General features: G+C 39.3%; 1 protein-coding gene across 2 annotated transcripts in view; it reads right to left on the bottom strand.

Annotated features, from left to right (window-relative positions):
- DDX46 (DEAD-box helicase 46) overlaps positions 1 to 17,449 on the bottom strand; it is a 67,920-nt gene that overhangs the window by 27,116 nt on the left and 23,355 nt on the right. For both annotated transcript variants that reach the window (XM_008985057.5, XM_002744165.7), the window contains exons 7-15: positions 16,309 to 16,422; positions 15,458 to 15,623; positions 13,153 to 13,273; positions 12,199 to 12,374; positions 11,144 to 11,265; positions 8,259 to 8,337; positions 6,348 to 6,430; positions 1,817 to 1,981; positions 14 to 176 (exon numbers count right to left, since the gene is read on the bottom strand). In XM_008985057.5, coding sequence (XP_008983305.1) covers positions 14 to 176; positions 1,817 to 1,981; positions 6,348 to 6,430; positions 8,259 to 8,337; positions 11,144 to 11,265; positions 12,199 to 12,374; positions 13,153 to 13,273; positions 15,458 to 15,623; positions 16,309 to 16,422 — 1,189 coding nt within the window. The remainder of the gene's footprint in view (positions 1 to 13; positions 177 to 1,816; positions 1,982 to 6,347; positions 6,431 to 8,258; positions 8,338 to 11,143; positions 11,266 to 12,198; positions 12,375 to 13,152; positions 13,274 to 15,457; positions 15,624 to 16,308; positions 16,423 to 17,449) is intronic.

The following is a 17,449-nucleotide window of genomic DNA, read 5'->3' as shown; positions in this document are numbered from 1 at the left end:
AGTTAATAATTACCTCCATGAAGAGACATACAAGGATAAGATGCTCTCATTAAATCCTTCAGAAGACCATCAGCATGTTCCTGCTTATCCACAAATATAATGACAGATCCTGACTCTTGATAATGGCCTAGAAGCTCAAGTAACTTCAAAAATTTCTTTTCTTCTTCAATCACAATCTGAAAACACCATATTGTCCTAAGTTAATGGAGTGAAAATGCAAACAGATCCCTTGGACAGAAATATTCATTTTATTTGCGGTGAATGAATAAATGACAGTATCTTGCTATATCTTTACCAAGGGCTAGGAAAATGTTAATTTTAATTGCAAATAATAAGATCCAAAAAGAATTGTAAACTTTCTAGGTATAAGAGTCTTGCAGCCAGGCGCGGTGGCTCACACCTGTAATCCCAGCACTTTGGGAGGCCGAGGCGGGTGGATCACGAGGTCAAGAGATCGAGACCATCCTGGTCAACATGGTGAAACCCCGTCTCTACTAAAAATACAAAAATTAGCTGGGCATGGTGGCGCGTGCCTGTAGTCCCAGCTACTCAGGAGGCTGAGGCAGGAGAATTGCCTGAGCCCAGGAGGCGGAGGTTGCAGTGAGCTGAGATTGCGCCATTGCACTCCAGTCTGGGTAATAGGAGCGAAACTCCATCTCAAAAAAAAAAAAAAAGTCTTGCAAATGTAGGCATATGATCATCTGTTCTCTCTGGCTCTTAATTTCATATCCTAGTAACGAAGAAATAAAACAGGTTTGTGACATTTCTTTTTCCTTTGTAGAGACAGGGGTCTCACTATATTGCCCAAGCTAGTCTCCAACTCCTGGCCTCAAGTGGTCCTCCTACCTTGGTCTCCCAAAGTACTGGGATTATAGCCATAAGCCACCATGTCTGTGTGGAATGTTATATTTCTATGTATCAGCTCACCATTTACCACTTCCTACTGCTGGTGAGAGAAACTAAAACGAACATTTAATTTTATTTGTCTTTAAAGAGACGGGCTCACTATGGCTAAGGTGCTATTCACAGGTGTGATCCAGCTACTGATCAGCACAAAAGTTTTGACCTATTCTGTTCTTCTGCCCTGGGCTGAATATCCCATCTTTAGGCAATCTGGTGGTTTCCCTGTTACCAGGAGGTCACCACATTGATGCTGAACTTAGTATGGACAAAGATCGGCATAGTGCACTACAGCCCAAAACTATGGAAAATGAGAAGCTGGGACTTGACTTCAGGCATGCACCACTGCACCCAGCAAAAAAAAGAGCATTTTAAACAGCCAGTTCCATGGAACAATATAGTAGTGCACTACAGCCCAAAACTATGGAAAATGAGAAGCTGGGACTTGACTTCAAGCATGCACCACTGCACCCAGCAAAAAAAAGAGCATTTTAAACAGCCAGTTCCATGGAACAATATAGTAGTGCACTACAGCCCAAAACTATGGAAAATGAGAAGCTGGGACTTGACTTCAAGCATGCACCACTGCACCCAGCAAAAAAAAGAGCATTTTAAACAGCCAGTTCCATGGAACAATATAGTAGTGCACTACAGCCCAAAACTATGGAAAATGAGAAGCTGGGACTTGACTTCAAGCATGCACCACTGCACCCAGCAAAAAAAAGAGCATTTTAAACAGCCAGTTCCATGGAACAATATAGTTAAGTGTATCTGGTAAAATACTGAAGGCTACAATAGATGTATACGACTTCATTTTAGAAATTATCTTGCCTACCTCACAAACAGTGATCTCAAAAGGGTTACACATACTATGTAAGTATCAAGGAAACTGGGATTTCCTAAAGATAGTACCCACCACTTGCTGCTCCACATCTGAGCAAACCACACTCCTGCCTCCAACCTGCACTTCAATAGGTTTACTCAGGATTCTGCGAGCCAAAGCCTCCATAGCTCTGGGGAAAGTAGCTGAAAACATAACTGTCTGTCGATCAGGACGAACATTATCCACAATGCGCATGACCTGAGAAAAAGAAAACATTTCATATAAATATGGTAAATATAGTCTTCAAAGCTTATGCAATGTTAAAACCAAGTAAAAGAAACTTTTGAGAACAACTATCTCAGTTTTGCTACTCCCACAGTCTCCCAATCTCAAGAAATGACAACCCCACATATGCTTAGACCAAAAATGTAGAAGACATCTTTGATTAATCTGTCACTCATCTTACAACCAATCCATCAACAAATACAGTGGTCTATCTTCAAACTATTAACTAGGATACAACCAACTACCACTGTTTTTCTTCATTTATTCAATACATTTTTATTAAAGACCATCTTGAATCAGGTACTTTTCTAAGTACTAGGAATATACAATAAAGCAGACAAAAAGAGGAGGATTCTGGGAAGTTGGCAGAGCAGGAAATCACCAGGAACCTGTATTCATACCTAGACAACAACTATGGTGGTAGAATCTGTCTGATGTAACCACCATAGAACTCTGGAGTCTATGGAAGATTTGCAACTTCCTGGGAAAAGCTTGGAAGATAAATTGTGGCTAATTTCCACCGTTTTCGGCTCTTAGCACAGTAGCAGTTAACCAACCCCCACATATAGCCCCACAGAAGGCAGGCATGCACATTTCTGAAGCAAACTATACACAGCTTATAGGAGCCAGACTGGTCAAGAAGAACTCTGTCCTCCAAATATGGAGGATCTATGTTCCGATTAGTACTTCTGATTACAGAGGTGAAGACAAAGAGACATTGGCTGTTATTGTTGCATTCACACCCCCGCAAACCACTACAGTCCTGGGTCTCTCAAGCTGAAATGATTACCAGGAGATTTAAAAGTCTGATGCCCCTTTCCTCTGCCTTAATTTTTCCTTTTGATAGCCAAACATTAAAGACTAGGACATTTAAAAACAAATGAATAACCAGAAAAAATTACAAAGTGACAACACATGGAGAATGACACAGACTCAGAAAACACATGAGATGACCTTAAGTTTACACCTCAGGGCAATCCTTGCCACAGACCACCTACAACAATCAAAAACAAAAATAATAAACAATAACAGTAATGAAAAAACAGCAAACCCTAGGGAAGGGGAGAATCTGATTCCCAAGTTACCACATTACTAGATTCAAATGTCAGCTTTCAGGCTGGGTGTTGCTGTCTCAGGCCTATAATCCTAGCACGTTGGGAGGCGAAGGCAGGCAGATTACTTGAGGTCAGGATTACGAGACCAGCCCGGCCATCATGGTAAAAGCGTCTCTACTAAAAATACAAAAATTAGCTGGGCATGGTGGCCAAGTAATCCCAGCTACTCAGAAGGCTGAGGCAGGAGGATCACTTGAACCTGTGGGGGCAAGGGTTGCAGTGAGCCACTGCACTCCAGCCTGGGCAACAAAGCGAAACTCTGTCTCAAAATAAATAAATAAATAAATAATAACTTTCAATTTTCACTAATTTTCTCAATATATAATTATTCCTGAAGGCACATTACTGCTTGCCAACTCTTCTCTAGGTAGAAGTCAGTGTGCAGCTTTGTATTCAATAGAACCAGCTTTGATTTACATCATAGTGTTTTTTTGTTGCTACACCTCTAAATGGTGCTGCATGACCCTGAAACCTTACTGTTTTTTAATCCATGAAGCTCACAAAATAATCACAAACTAATCAAAATTTTCCTCTTTTTTCTTGAGACACTCTGTCACCCAGGCTGTAGTACAGAGGCATGATGTTGGTTCATTACAGCCTCTGTCTTACAGGCTCAAGCAATCCTGCTACTTCATTCAGCCTCCTGAGTAGCTGGTACTATAGGTGCATGCCCCCCGCACCCAGCTAATTTTTATATTTTTTGTAGAGAAAGGGTTTCGCCATGTTGCCCAAGCTTGTCTTGAACTCCTGAGCTCAAGCAATCCACCTGCCTCGGCCTCCTAAAATGCAGGGATCATTAAGCATACATCACTATGCCCAGTCTCCGGCAGATTTTTAGTTATCAATAAACAATTATTCAGCATTTCTCTCTCATGTACTTACATAAACGTACATTAACCACATACATGTACATAAGCACACAGACAGAAATACATGAGAGAATGTTGAATCAATCATTTATTTTGTTTACATGTACTTAAGTATCTATATGTACTTTTATGGCAAGGAAAGATTCACACTTGGCCTTTCAATGGAAAATATTGTTTTGAACTCACTCTACAAGAACCTGGTTTGTCAGAAAGTCCCTATCAATTACTCTACCTACTTAAAGCATTATAATTAAGATTTCTCATAATTGGGAAAGACATTAAAGGGCACGTGACTGTTCCATCTGACACTTTAATTCTCTTTACTCTCTTTCCACAGACAGACCCCTTGCCTCTGCTTGAACACCTGGAAGAAACAGATATTCAATATCAGTTCCCACTCCCTCACAAAGCAATCAGTTTCATCTCTAAAGAATGTTTATTAAATCCTTCTTCAAATGAAACTCAGGTCAAGCTCCCTATGACTTCCCCACTGGATCCCAGTTCAGTTGTACTCCTTGGGATCAAAAAAATAAATTCAATGCTGCTTTCATGTGACACTTGTTCAGAGTTAAAGGATGCTATCATATCTAATACTCAAAGCTGAGTATTCTTATTATTACTTTTCGAGACAAAGTCTAGCTCTGTCACCCAGGCTTAAGTGCAATAGTGCAATCTTGGCTTACTGCAACCTCTGCCTACACCAGGTTCAAACAATTCTCCTGCCTCCGTCTCCCAAGTAGCTGGGATTACAGGCGCCCGCCACCATATCTGGCTAATTTTTGTATTTTTAGTAGAGACGGGGTTTCACCATGTTGGCCAGGCTAGTCTGGATCTAACTTCAACTGATCCGCCCACCTCAGCCTCCAAAAGTAGTGGGAATAAAGGCATAAGCCACCATTCCCCACCCAAAGCTGAATATTATTTTTTAACTGTTTCTTACATGGTTCAAGCATTACTACAATCTTGTTTCTTCTCTTTTGTGCTCCTCTATTTATATCACATTTAGAATGCAGTTTCTAAATCTAAATACAATACATGCAGTATCATATAATAGGCAATACATTTTTGGAGAGTAGATGGAAAAACCGAAAAGGCTAAATGTGACATTTGCCTTATCCCTTTTCCATGCACATTTCCATTACTGTGGCCTCTTATAATCCTTTATCTTCTGGCAACAACAGCTTACTAACAATTCACAATGCTCTTAAGAAAACTTTCTACCACCTTTAAAATGTGTTCCTATAAATTTCTCTCTCTCTCTCTCTCTCTCTATCTATCTATCTGAGATGCAGTCTCACTCTGTTGCCAGGCTAGAGTGCAATAGCACGATCTCAGCTCACGGCAACCTCCCACTCCTGGGTTCAAGCAATTCTCCTGCCTCAGTCTCCCAAGCAGCTGGGACTACAGGTACGCACCACCATGCCCAACTAATTTTTTTATTTTTGGTAGAGATGGGATTTTACCATGTTGGCCAGATTAGTTTCGATCTCTTGACTTCGAGATCAACCTACCTCAGCCTCCCAAAGTGCTGGGATTAAAGGCGTTAGCCATCGTGCCCAGACTATAAATTTCTATCATTGAAATTTTGTACCTGAGCAAAGAGCATATGTAAGGAATATAAAAACCTAAGCTAGACAAATTCTTTGGGCCATTAGCTAGATAGCAAAAGTAAATGACTTTTGGTAAATGTAATTAACGTGCTATCTAGACTAGATAATGAGGTATTTAAAAGCATGAATTAAAAGAATTTATTCAAAAAGACAACGGGCTGGGTGCAGTGGCTCATGCCTGTAACCCCAACACTTTGGGAGGCCAAGGTGGGTGGATCGCCTGAGGTCAGGAGTTTAAACCAGCCTGGCCAACAGAGCAAAACCCTGGTTCTACTAAAAATACAAAGATCAGACAGGCCTGCTGGCAGGCATCTGTAATCCCAGCTACTTGGCACACTGAGGAAGGAGAATCACTTGATCCCAGGAGGTGGAGGTTGTAGTGAGCCAAGATCACACCACTGCACTCCAGCTTGGGCAACAGAGCATGACTCCATCTCAAAAAAAATAAAAATAAAAATAAGGCTTAAGCTTCTATTATTAGCACTTTCCAATTGTAGTTTTACTGGTGTTGGTCTTAGATGTCTAAGAAATGCCTATATAAATACTTGGTGAAGAAGCTTTATGAGGAATCTGAAACATCAATATGTACTTCAATTCTGAATGTTCCCAGTCTTCTGTATTACCATGCAATAGAAAAGCGTGTGTGTGAATTTCAGAAACCACATGAAGAGCTCACATGAACCATTCTCATGGCAGCTACAAGGTTATATTTACATTTCAAAACACTTAAGACATGTATGATTACCTGGGGCTCAAATCCCATGTCAAACATTCTGTCTGCTTCATCTAAAACGACATATGTCACTCTTCGAAGATTTGTGACCCGACCTAAGATGAGAAGAAAAATAAAGACAAAAAGAAAACTAAAAATTAGTCACAATTCATTTTATGGCTACCAAGAACTTTTAAAAACTGTAAAGGAAACTAAAATGCCTGACTTAACAAGAGGGGTAGGTTAGGTATCTTTAAAAAGTGAAAAGAAATTTTGATCTACAATGTCTTAATCTAGTGGCAAATACTTTCTGACAATGGGTATATGAGGCCCTTTATTTTGTCAAACTCGTCTCTTGCATACCATCATAGGGCCTGAAGAACCTGTAAAATTCAGAAAACAGCCCTCTCCAAAACACATCATAAAACTAAGACTGAGATGAAGCATCGAGCCACATCAGCCATTATCTGACAGCATCACCTAGAAAAAAACATATTAGAGATTACAGCGTATGTGTGGAAAGCAAGTTCTAGTGCTAACTATTTCAGACACAGAAAATGTCTCTCTATATTATCTTATAACTGACTTCCATATATTTAGAAGTTTCTTAAATGGGCGTGCCAAACCCTTAGTAAGAAGTTATTGACAGCATTAGGAAACATTAGTTTGCACAAAAACTTTAAATACCAAAACACATTATATAAATATGTTTTCCATACAAAGATATAAATCCCAATTTTATTAAGTGAACCCACTGACTTAAATAAATGCAACTTATTTCCTAAACAGTGAAAACAAAATACATACACATGAAACCCCTTCTAAAATATTAACACAAACATTGCTATCAACTGTTGAATCAATCACCTGGCAAAAACATGTATAAAAAAGTTATTTAAAAATAGACCAAAGATAAGAGAAAAAGGTAAAATTAATCAAGATGAATTTCAGGAGGAGACTTAATCAATGCAGCATTGAGAAAGAAAAACCCAAGGGATTATTTAATCAGCATTCAACCCAAAACTTGCCATATGCTAGACAAACACTTCTCAAACATTTCAATGTCACTTTGTCAAATTCGTGTATAATTAGAATTAAGTTCATACAGAAATTCAAGAAGAATACTATTAGAAACATGCATTAACTCAGAGTTTTTAATATTCTATTATGTATATACTGTATATTACAATGGAAACCTCTGAGAGCATTTTCTTCAAAAAAAATAAGTGCTATCTAATATTTAAGTATTCCACACTAGCATTTACAGTTTTCAAGGTCGGGAACAGCATTAAATTACCTACCTTTGATGGTTTAAGTCTCGGAAGCCCAGTTCTATAAATCTTGAAGGGCCTTTCTCCACAGAAGTTAAATAATGTCAACAGTTTAGTAAGAGTTTTGATAGGGAATAACTTAACAAAGCATAACATTTGAACTACAAACATGCAATATTTACAAAAGATAAAATTTCTTGAAGCTGCAGTATCTTAATTTATGTCGTATTGTAAGAAAATACTAGTTCCTTTGGAGAAAAATTCTAAATTTTGTAATGAAGAAAAGGCTACTACCCCACTCTTATACTAACTAAAACTAGGCCCAAAATGGATTAAGAATCCAAGTTATGCATTATTGAAACCCATTTTAGGAATGAAGTAATATTCCTTTTTCCCTCTTTTTCTTTTTTTCCCTTCTTTTTCTAAAAAAAAAAAAAAAGAAAAAAAAAAAAGAATCCAAGTTATGATCAAATGGAGTTACTTGTGAAAAAAAATAAATTAAATTTAAAAATATTATTAATGCTTAACTTGTTACAATACTAATTTTAAGATACTGCAGCTTTAAGAAAAAACATAGAAACCCTCTGTTGGTTTCTTGCATCTGTTTTAACAAAAAAAAAAAAAAGTAAAGAATTCAAAAATAAAAGACACCAAAAAAATACCCCTGACTTACCACTGTTAGCTGCTAACATGTCAATCATTCGACCAGGTGTGCAAACAATAATTTCAGCACCTCTTTTCAGCTCAGCAATCTAATAAAAAAGATGAAGCTTTATCAGTAATGCTTAAATACTAAAAAAATTACATTTAGTCCTTGCCTAGTATGATTAGAAGACTTCAAAGCTAACAACATGAAAAATAGGTGCCATAAATTAGAAACAAATAAAAACTAGAGAATCTTGCAAATTTAATTTGCCACTATCCCTCAAAATCAAGAAATGAACTTAAGAGAGCAGTTAAAAAAAAAAAAGTGATCATTTCTTGAGCCCAGGAGTTCAAGGCTGCAGTGAACTATGATCACACTCCAGCCTGAGCAAGAGAGTAAGACCCCATCTTAGAAAAAAAATTTCTACGTGACCATATATATAGACTAGTGTTGTTCAAATCAAGGGTTGCCACCATTAGTGAATCATGAAATCGATTTAACTGTCATGAACAACTTTTTAATTTTTTTGAGACAGGGTCTCATTCTGTTGCCCAGGCTCTGTTGCCCACTGCAGCGGTGTCAACACAGCTCACCGTAGCCTAGATCCTGGGCTGAAGTGATCCTCCCATCTTAGCCCCTCCCTGCACCATCCCACACACCCTCCCAGCAGCTAGGACTAAAGATACTCGCTAATGTATTTATTAAGAGATGGGGTCTCACTACAATGCTCAGGCTGGTCTCAAAATCCTGGACTTAAGTGATCCTCCCAAAGTGCCGTGATGATTACTGTGAGTCACAGTGCTCAACCATAACCAGCATTTTAAAAATAAAATAGGATGGAGAATATCAGAAGTCCCTTGACATCATAAAACTTCTGTTTGGCATTTATATAAATATAATGTGCATGCACATACAGGTTATTTTCTAAGTGTATTTTTACAAACCAGAGTCATAAAAAATCATAAAGATAAACTTAGAAAATGAAGTTAGTTCAGCGTTTAAAATAGCACTGGAGTTAACAAAAGCAAATATTCCCAGAGTGTGTAACAATAGTCCTAAGAAACGGTTTTGTAGGCAAGTTCAGAAAATGTCACTTAATTTATCCCATTTATCTAGCATCACAATATACATTAGCTTATTAAAAACTAAGAAGTCTTAGAGGAAAGAAACTGGTTTTAATCTTGTATACTCCAACATTTCCAAAACGTATCCAATCATAGAACCGAATTTTTTCCCTTTTTCTAGTTAAGCAAAATATCTGATAACTATTTCATTCTTTAGACGACAGCTCGGACCGGTCGCAGTGGCTCACTCCTGAAATCCCAGCACTCTGGAAGGCCGAGGTGGGCAGATCATGAGGTCAGGAGTTACAGACCAGCCTGGCCAACATGGTGAAACCCTGTCTCTACTAAAATTACAAAAATTAGCAGGGTGTAGTGGCGGGCACCTGTAATCCCAGCTACTCAGGAGGCTGAGGCAGGAGAATCACTTGAACCCAGGAGGCAGAGGTTACAAGAGCTGAGATCGTGCCACTGCACTGCAGCTCTGGTGACAGAGTGAGACTCTGCCTCAAAAAAAGACAGCCGAAGGGCTGGTCGCAGTGGCTCACTCCTATATTACCTTTGGGAGGTACTACAAAGGGAAGTCGAGGCAAGCAGATTGCTTGAGCCTAGGAACAGGAATTTGAGACCAGCCTGGGCAAAATGGCAAAATCTTGTCTCTACAAGAAAATACAAAAATTAGCCAGGTGTGGCGGCATGTCTGTGGTCCCAGCTACTCAGGAGGCTGAGGTAGGAGGACTGTTTGAGCCCAGGAGGTCAAGGATGCAGTGAGCCAAGGTCCGCTGCACTCCAACCTGCACCACTGCACTCCAATCTGAACAAGACCCTGTCTCAAATAAAACAATTTAACAAAAAACCTCTGATATTAATGCATCCCAGTCATCACCATCACTTTTTTTTTTTTTTTTTTTTTTTCCTGAGACAGTCTTGCTCTATCACCCAGGCTGGAGTGCAGTGGCATGATCTCAGCTCAATGCAACCTCCTCCTCCTAAGTTCAAGTGATTCTCCTGCCTAGTAGCTGAGATTACAGGCACGTGCCACGAAACCAGGCTAATTTTTGTGTTTTCAGTAGAGACAGGGGTCTCCCCATGTTGGCCAGGCTGGTCTCGAACTCCTGGCCTCGTGATCCACCCATCTTACCCTCCCAGTATAGTGGAATTACAGGCGTGAGCCACCGTGCCTGGCCACCATCATTTTTTAAAGATGTCAGCATAGATTGGAGAAAATAAATGCTCAGGAATCAGAGACATAGGTTCTAGAACAAACTTCCAGAACTTATTAACCAAGTCAACTTATTTAATCTTTCTGAATATTTCCTCTTATGTAAAATGAAAAAACAATCTGCCTTCTCAGGCAGGGGAAGAGGAAGGAGGGAAAAGCTAATGTAAAAATGACTTAAAATTCTAATACAGCATTAGCATAGCATGTTCTTTTTTGCCACAACTGTACTGGTTCATAAGTAACAAAAATTATATATATTTAAGGTGTACCAAATTTTTCATATACATATATACTGTGAAATCATGACCACAGTCAAGCTGACATATCACCTCACACAGTTACTAATATTTTCTTTTGTGGTAGGAACATATAAGATCTACTGGCTTAACAAATTTTCAGCATACAACGTAATATTAACTGTCATCACCATGCTGTATATTACATCTCCAGAAGGTATTCATCCTGCATAAAATAACTAATTCTTACTATTAGTTTTATACCTCCCTTTTTAAATGATTTTCGAAGAAATCACTATTCAAAACACTAAAAGTAAAAGTCACTGTTTTACTTCATTGAATCATTCAACTTGAGAAAAGAATGGAAAACATGAATGTTTCTTTCATAACTACCTGCTCACTGATTCCTGTTCCTCCATAAACACAGACCACTCTAAGTCCCAAAGTCTTGGAAAACTTCTTACACTCTTTAGTAATCTGTAAAGCCAGTTCTCGAGTTGGAGTCATGATGACAGCTGGAAAGATAAATACATCAATAGCCTAACCACCAAAATTCTTATGGCTATGCTTTAAAGTATTAAATTTAACCTCTGCAATAAAGTTCAGATTGTTTCACCTAATTTTTGTTTTGTTATGCATCTCTGAAAACTATTTCAAAAGTTGTATAACAGCAGAGGTTGTGGGGAAGGGTAAGTACAAGCAGATTTTTAAAATATGCTTAAAAAAGATAAATGACAGCTAAATGCCTCATCCAACCCTCAAGAAAATACTTGGTTCAACAGAATGCAAATAGTTTTCAAATGCAAATCACAGAACAAAGAAAATCAAGTGACTCATTGTACCAAAGAAGCCAAATACTTCTGCTTCCAGAAACAACCTTGGTCTGAGGGGCATAGAGAGAGGAGAGATATACTACGCCCTATGTTCCTAAGAAAGAAGCTGAACAACTTTTCAAAACCCTACTCAACTTTGCAAGAGTCATCCCTGCCAAGATGAATCAAAAAACAAGAAACTAAAGAACGAATCCTAAATGAAATGCTGGCACTATAGCCTGTTAAGGCCAAAGACTATCTAGAAAACTACATTTCCGTATTATCTTCCATGTTGACTTTATACATCCACCAAGACTGGGCTAATAAACCTCAAAATAAATAAACAGATAGATGCACGAGGAGTCTACCTGCCAAGTCAGAGTTTAAAAACTGAGCTGTGCCAGGTGAGGCTGTTTTTGTACTTCTGAGATGTCATTCCAGAGCTCTGAAGATTCTCACTCCACCTGCTGGTAAGGGGAAATCAGCCCCAAAGTGCCAAATTGATAAAGAAAATGCATATAAAGACATCTTCATTGTCATAATAAAGAACATTATAAAGTATAAGGTCTTTCCGATTGACAACAAAGCTGTTATTTGAAAAAAAAAAAAAAAAAAGTTTAATGAAAAGAATTGTACCTATTGGCCCTTCTCCTTCTTCTAATGACCTCTGATCCATGATGTGTCTAAACATGGGCAAAAGAAAAGCAATGGTCTTTCCACTTCCTGTTTTGGCAATGCCAATCAAATCTCGTCCAGACATTATAGCAGGAATAGCTTGGGTTTGGATGGGCGTGGGCTTTTCATAGCCATGCCTTAAAAAGAAAACCAAAGGAAGAAAAGGTAAGAATTGAGATTGCTGGGCCCCTAAGAGGTTCTATGCGTTCCTATAAAAATAAACTCTTCCAAAAGATGGTATATATTCATCCACTATTATTTGACAATACAAAAATTAGCTGGGTGTGGTGGCGGGTGCATATAATCTCAGCTACTTAGGAGACTAAGGCATGAGAATTGCTTATGCAGAGGTTGCAGTGAGCTGAGATTGTGCCACTGGCACATCTGAATGACAGAGGAGGAGGCTCTATCTCGAAAAGAAAAAGTAAAAAAAAAGGCCAGCCATGGTAGCTCATGCCTGTAATCCCAGCACTTTGGAAGGCCGAGGCAGGCAGATCACCCGAGGTCAGGAGTTCAAGACCAGGCTGGCCAACATGGTGAAACCCCATCTCTACTAAAAATACAAAAAAATTAACCAGGCATGGTAGCATACACCTATAGGCCCAGCCACTCAGGAGCCTGAGGCAAGAGAATCGCTTGAGCCCAGGGGGCTGAGGTTGCAGTGAATGCAGTGAGATCATGCCACTGCACTCCACCCAGGGCAACAGAGCAAGACTTCATCTCAAAAAAACACCAAAAACACAAAAGTTATAGAATTTAAATGGTAAATTTTGACATGTAAATTATCTCAATAAAACAGCTTTTTAAAATAAGTTTTTTTATTAGAGTAAAAATGTAACTCAGGGACACATTTGTGTGAAAGGACTACTTTGAGCAGCAAGACACTGGAAACGTGAACAACCACCAACCACTTACTTTTTGAGGGAATTTAAGATCTTCATGGAAATTCCACACTGTACCCAAGACTTAATTGGCTTGGGGCAACCTTTTCCTTTGACTGTAATGCCCTCCATTTCCAATCGAAATACATTTACCTCTACAAAACAAAACACAGATTAAACGTTCTTTATTATTGTTCTATTGGTGTCTTCTACTTTTCAACTAGGCATAAGATTAAGAATCTTTAACTCTTGGGACAGGCCCAGTAGCTCAGAACCATAATCCCAGCAACTAGCACTTTGGAAGGCTGATGCAGGTAGATCACTTGAGCCCAGGAGTTCAAGACCAACCTGGGCAACATGGTGAAACCCTGCCTCAACAAAAAGTACAAAAATTAGCTGGGTGTGATGGCACATGCCTGTAGTCCAAGCTACTTGGGAAGCTGATGTAGGAACATCACCTGAGCCTGGGGAGATTGGGAGGAATGGTGGGAAATCAAGGCTGCAAAAAGCCATGAGTACACCACTATAGTGCAGCCTCCAGCCTGGGTGATGGAGATCCCGTCTCAAAACAAAACAAAACCAACAACAACAACAACAAAAACAACTTCAATTTTTTTTTTTTATATGCTACCAAAGATAATTTCATAGAAGAGCTATAGGAGGAAGCAATGAACACCTGAGAGAAACTGCTTATGTGATTATGATTTCAAACAACCAAGGATGAAATAAAATAGTCCAATTTCAAATTTTGGATTTTGTCATGTCTTAAACTGCAACCGCAATGGAAGAAAACAAAAAACAGAAAACACTGGCAAGTAATACAATCACTTGGTCTGTTAGTAAGTGTTGCCCAGATTACCTTTATTCAACCAATACTATACAGACTCACAATGATTCTTAACTTTCAAATCCCAGAAGAAATAGGTTAACAGAAATATTTTATTTGTGGTTGAGTCCAGTGGCTCATGCCTATAATCCCAGCACTTTGGGAAGCAAAGGCAGGCAGATCACCTGAGGGCAGGAGTTCAAGACTAGCCTGGCCAACATGGTGAAACCCTGTCTCTACTAAAATATAAAAATTAGGCCAGGTGCAATGGCTCATGCCTGTAAACCCAGAACTCTGGGAGGCCTAGGTGGGTAGATTACCTGTGGTCAGGAGTTTCAGACCAGCCTGGACAACATGGAGAAACTTTGTCTTTACTAAAAATACAAAAAATTAGCCGTGTGTTATAACAGAGACCTGTAATCCCAGCTACTTGGGAAGCTGAGGCAGGAAAATCGCTTGAACCCAGGAGGCAGAGGCTACAGTGAGCTGAGATCGTGCCATTGTACTCCAGCCTGGGCAAGAAGAGTGAAACTTTGTCTCAAAATAAATAAATTAATAAATAAAATTTAAATATTAACCAGGCTTGGTGGCAGGCGCCTCGAATCCCAGCTACTGTAGAGGTTGAGGCAGAAGAATTGCCTAAACCTGGGAGGCGGAGGTTGCAGTGAGCTAAGATCATACCACTGTACTCCAGCCTGGGTGACAGAGTAAGACTCTTGTCTCAAAGAAAAAAAAAGTTTGTAACTCCACATGAAGATTTTCTACCCCAAAAATCTCAACCACATGAGGTCAATTATTTTTCCTTTGGAGACGGAGTCTGCTCTGTGGCCCAGGCTGGAGTGCAGTGGCACAATCTCAGCTCACTACAACCTCCGCCTCCTAGGTTCAAGTGATTCTTTTTTTTTTTTTTTTTTTTGAGACGGAGTTTTGCTCTTGTTACCCAGGCTGGAGTGCAATGGCGCAATCTCGGCTCACCGCAACCTCCGCCTCCTGGGTTCAGGCAATTCTCCTGCCTCAGCCTCCCGAGTAGCTGGGATTACAGGCACGCACCACCGTGCCCAGCTAATTTTTTGTATTTTTAGTAGAGACGGGGTTTCACCATCTTGACCAGGATGGTCCCGATCTGCTGACCTCGTGATCCACCCGCCTCGGCCTCCCAAAGTGCTGGGATTACAGGCTTGAGCCACCGCGCCCGGCGGTTCAAGTGATTCTACTGCCTTAGCCTCCCGAGTAGCTGGGATTACAGGCGCATGACACAACACCTGGCTAATTTTTTGCATTTTACTAGAAATGGGTTTTCACCATGCTGTACAGGCTGGTCTCAAATCCTGAGCTCAGGCAATCTGCCTGCAATGGCCTCCCAAAGTGCTGGGATTACAGGCATGAGCCACCATGCCTAGCCTGTCAATTAATTTTTGATGATTTTAAAAATATATCCACATTTCTCATGAGTAATGTGAAATGTATCCTCCTCTGTTCCCTTATAACCAGTAAATGAAAAAAGGAATTTTACCTTCTTGAGACATTTTTGCTAGTTCTGGAACTTCAACATAGAAGTTTTTCCTAAATGGTTCATATTCAATTTTTCCATGATCGACTGGTTCTAGAAGCTTTCGTTGTTTTGTTTGATACCCTGTAAGAGCTGTCTGAAGATCAACTTCTTCCTCCTCTGAAGAATACTATAATTAAAAAAAAAAATTAAAGAGCTAATTTCATTACTATTTCCCCTTATGGAAAGCAATACTCCTCGCTTTTCAAATCATCCTCTCCTAGAAACTACTCTTTAATCTTTTTACTTTCTGCAACAGACTGTTTGACCCACAAGATGTTTATAGTGCTCCAGCACACTTAAACTTCATAATTGCAAAATCACCTCAAATGATGTTTGTCATCTTCAATTAGAAACACATCAAGTAACTCCTGAAGAATTTTTCAACTTAGTTTCTTTTTTCTTTACCCCTTAGAAAGTTAAAATGCCAATATAAAGCTAAAAGAGTAATGATCACAGATGGCTTTAATAAAGTTTTACTATTGTTTTTACTGTATCAATCTTTACAATACATGTTAAATGGAACAAACTTAATTCATTCTTTTACTTCTTTTTTTTCTCTCCATATTGTATACCTGACGTGAGCTGTTGAGGGGCAGAAAGATCATACGGTTAGGAATGAAAGACGTCAGAATGTCCTACTAAATAGATATTTAACTACAATATTATTATGCTACTAAGAATAGGAAGAATGTCTCCCAATTCTGGGAATTTCTCCTAGTTCATATAAATGAAAGGCATATCTCCATGAATGCATTCTAATAAATGCTTCCAGGATAGTATCATAAACAAAGTCAAAATTAATGAAAATTCACCTCCATGGCATCCTGGTCATTCTCCATCAGTTCACCTTTCTTCTTATCGGAATCTACAACTGCTTTTTTGGTTGTCACAACAGTGACAACTTTTGTGACTGTTGGTCCAGACTTCTAAAATAAGAAATATAAAATATTTTGCTGTTACTGGATGGTAAGTAAAAATCTTAAAAAAAAAAAAAAAAAACAAATTTTGCAAAGTTGAAACACAAGTTATATGACAAATGAAGCACACAATAACTGACACAATTTCGTTTTTAGTTTTTTATTTTTCATTTTTTAGTGACGTGGTCTCAGTCACCCAGGCTTGAGTGGTGTGATCATAGCTCACCCGTAACCTCAAATTTCTTGGTGAAAGAATTCATCCCTGGCTGGGCACAGTGGCTCCCGCCTGTAATTCCAGCACTTTGGGAGGCCAAGGTGGGTGGATCACCTGAGGTCAGGAGTTCGAGACCATCCTGGTCAACATGGTGAAACCCCGTCTCTACTAAAAAGACAAAAAATTAGCTGGGCATGGTGGCTCATGCCTGTAATCCCAGCCACTCAGGAGGCTGAGGCAGGAGAATTGCCTAAACACAGGAGGCGGAGGTTGCAGTGAGCCAAGATCACGCCCCTGCACTCCAGCCTGGGTAACAAGAGCGAAACTTCATCTCAAAAAAAAAAGAAATTAATATAAAATAAAATACTACAGGGTATTTTCCAATCACTAGACAAACCAAGGACTCATACTAGGAGCATGAATAAATCAATAAATAAACAGGTTAAAGTCACTGCCCTGAAGAGTGCTCACATTTTGGAAAGGAGAAGGGACACACTGTAAACACACAAAAAATTATATAATTTGTCAAAATGTAATAAATGCTATGAAAAAGAGAAAAAACAGAATTAAGTAAGGGGAGTGAAGGGTATGAAAGATGCAGCTAGGCATGGTAGCTCATGCCTGTAATCCCAGCATTTTGGGAGGCCAAGGCAGGTAAATTAACTTGAGGCCAGGAATTCTAGACGAGCCTGAGCAACACGGTAAAATCTAATCTCTACTAAAATATAAAAACAGCCAGGCATAGTGGCGCACACATGTAGTTCCAGCTACTCGGGAGGCTGAGGTAGGTGGACTGCTTGGGCCTGGGAAGTAGAGGCTGCA

The sequence above is a fragment of the Callithrix jacchus genome, chromosome 2 (assembly GCF_049354715.1).
Source record: "Callithrix jacchus isolate 240 chromosome 2, calJac240_pri, whole genome shotgun sequence".
In the NCBI taxonomy this organism is placed as follows: Eukaryota; Metazoa; Chordata; class Mammalia; order Primates; family Cebidae; genus Callithrix; species Callithrix jacchus.
This window is presented reverse-complemented; position numbering and strand designations above follow the sequence as displayed.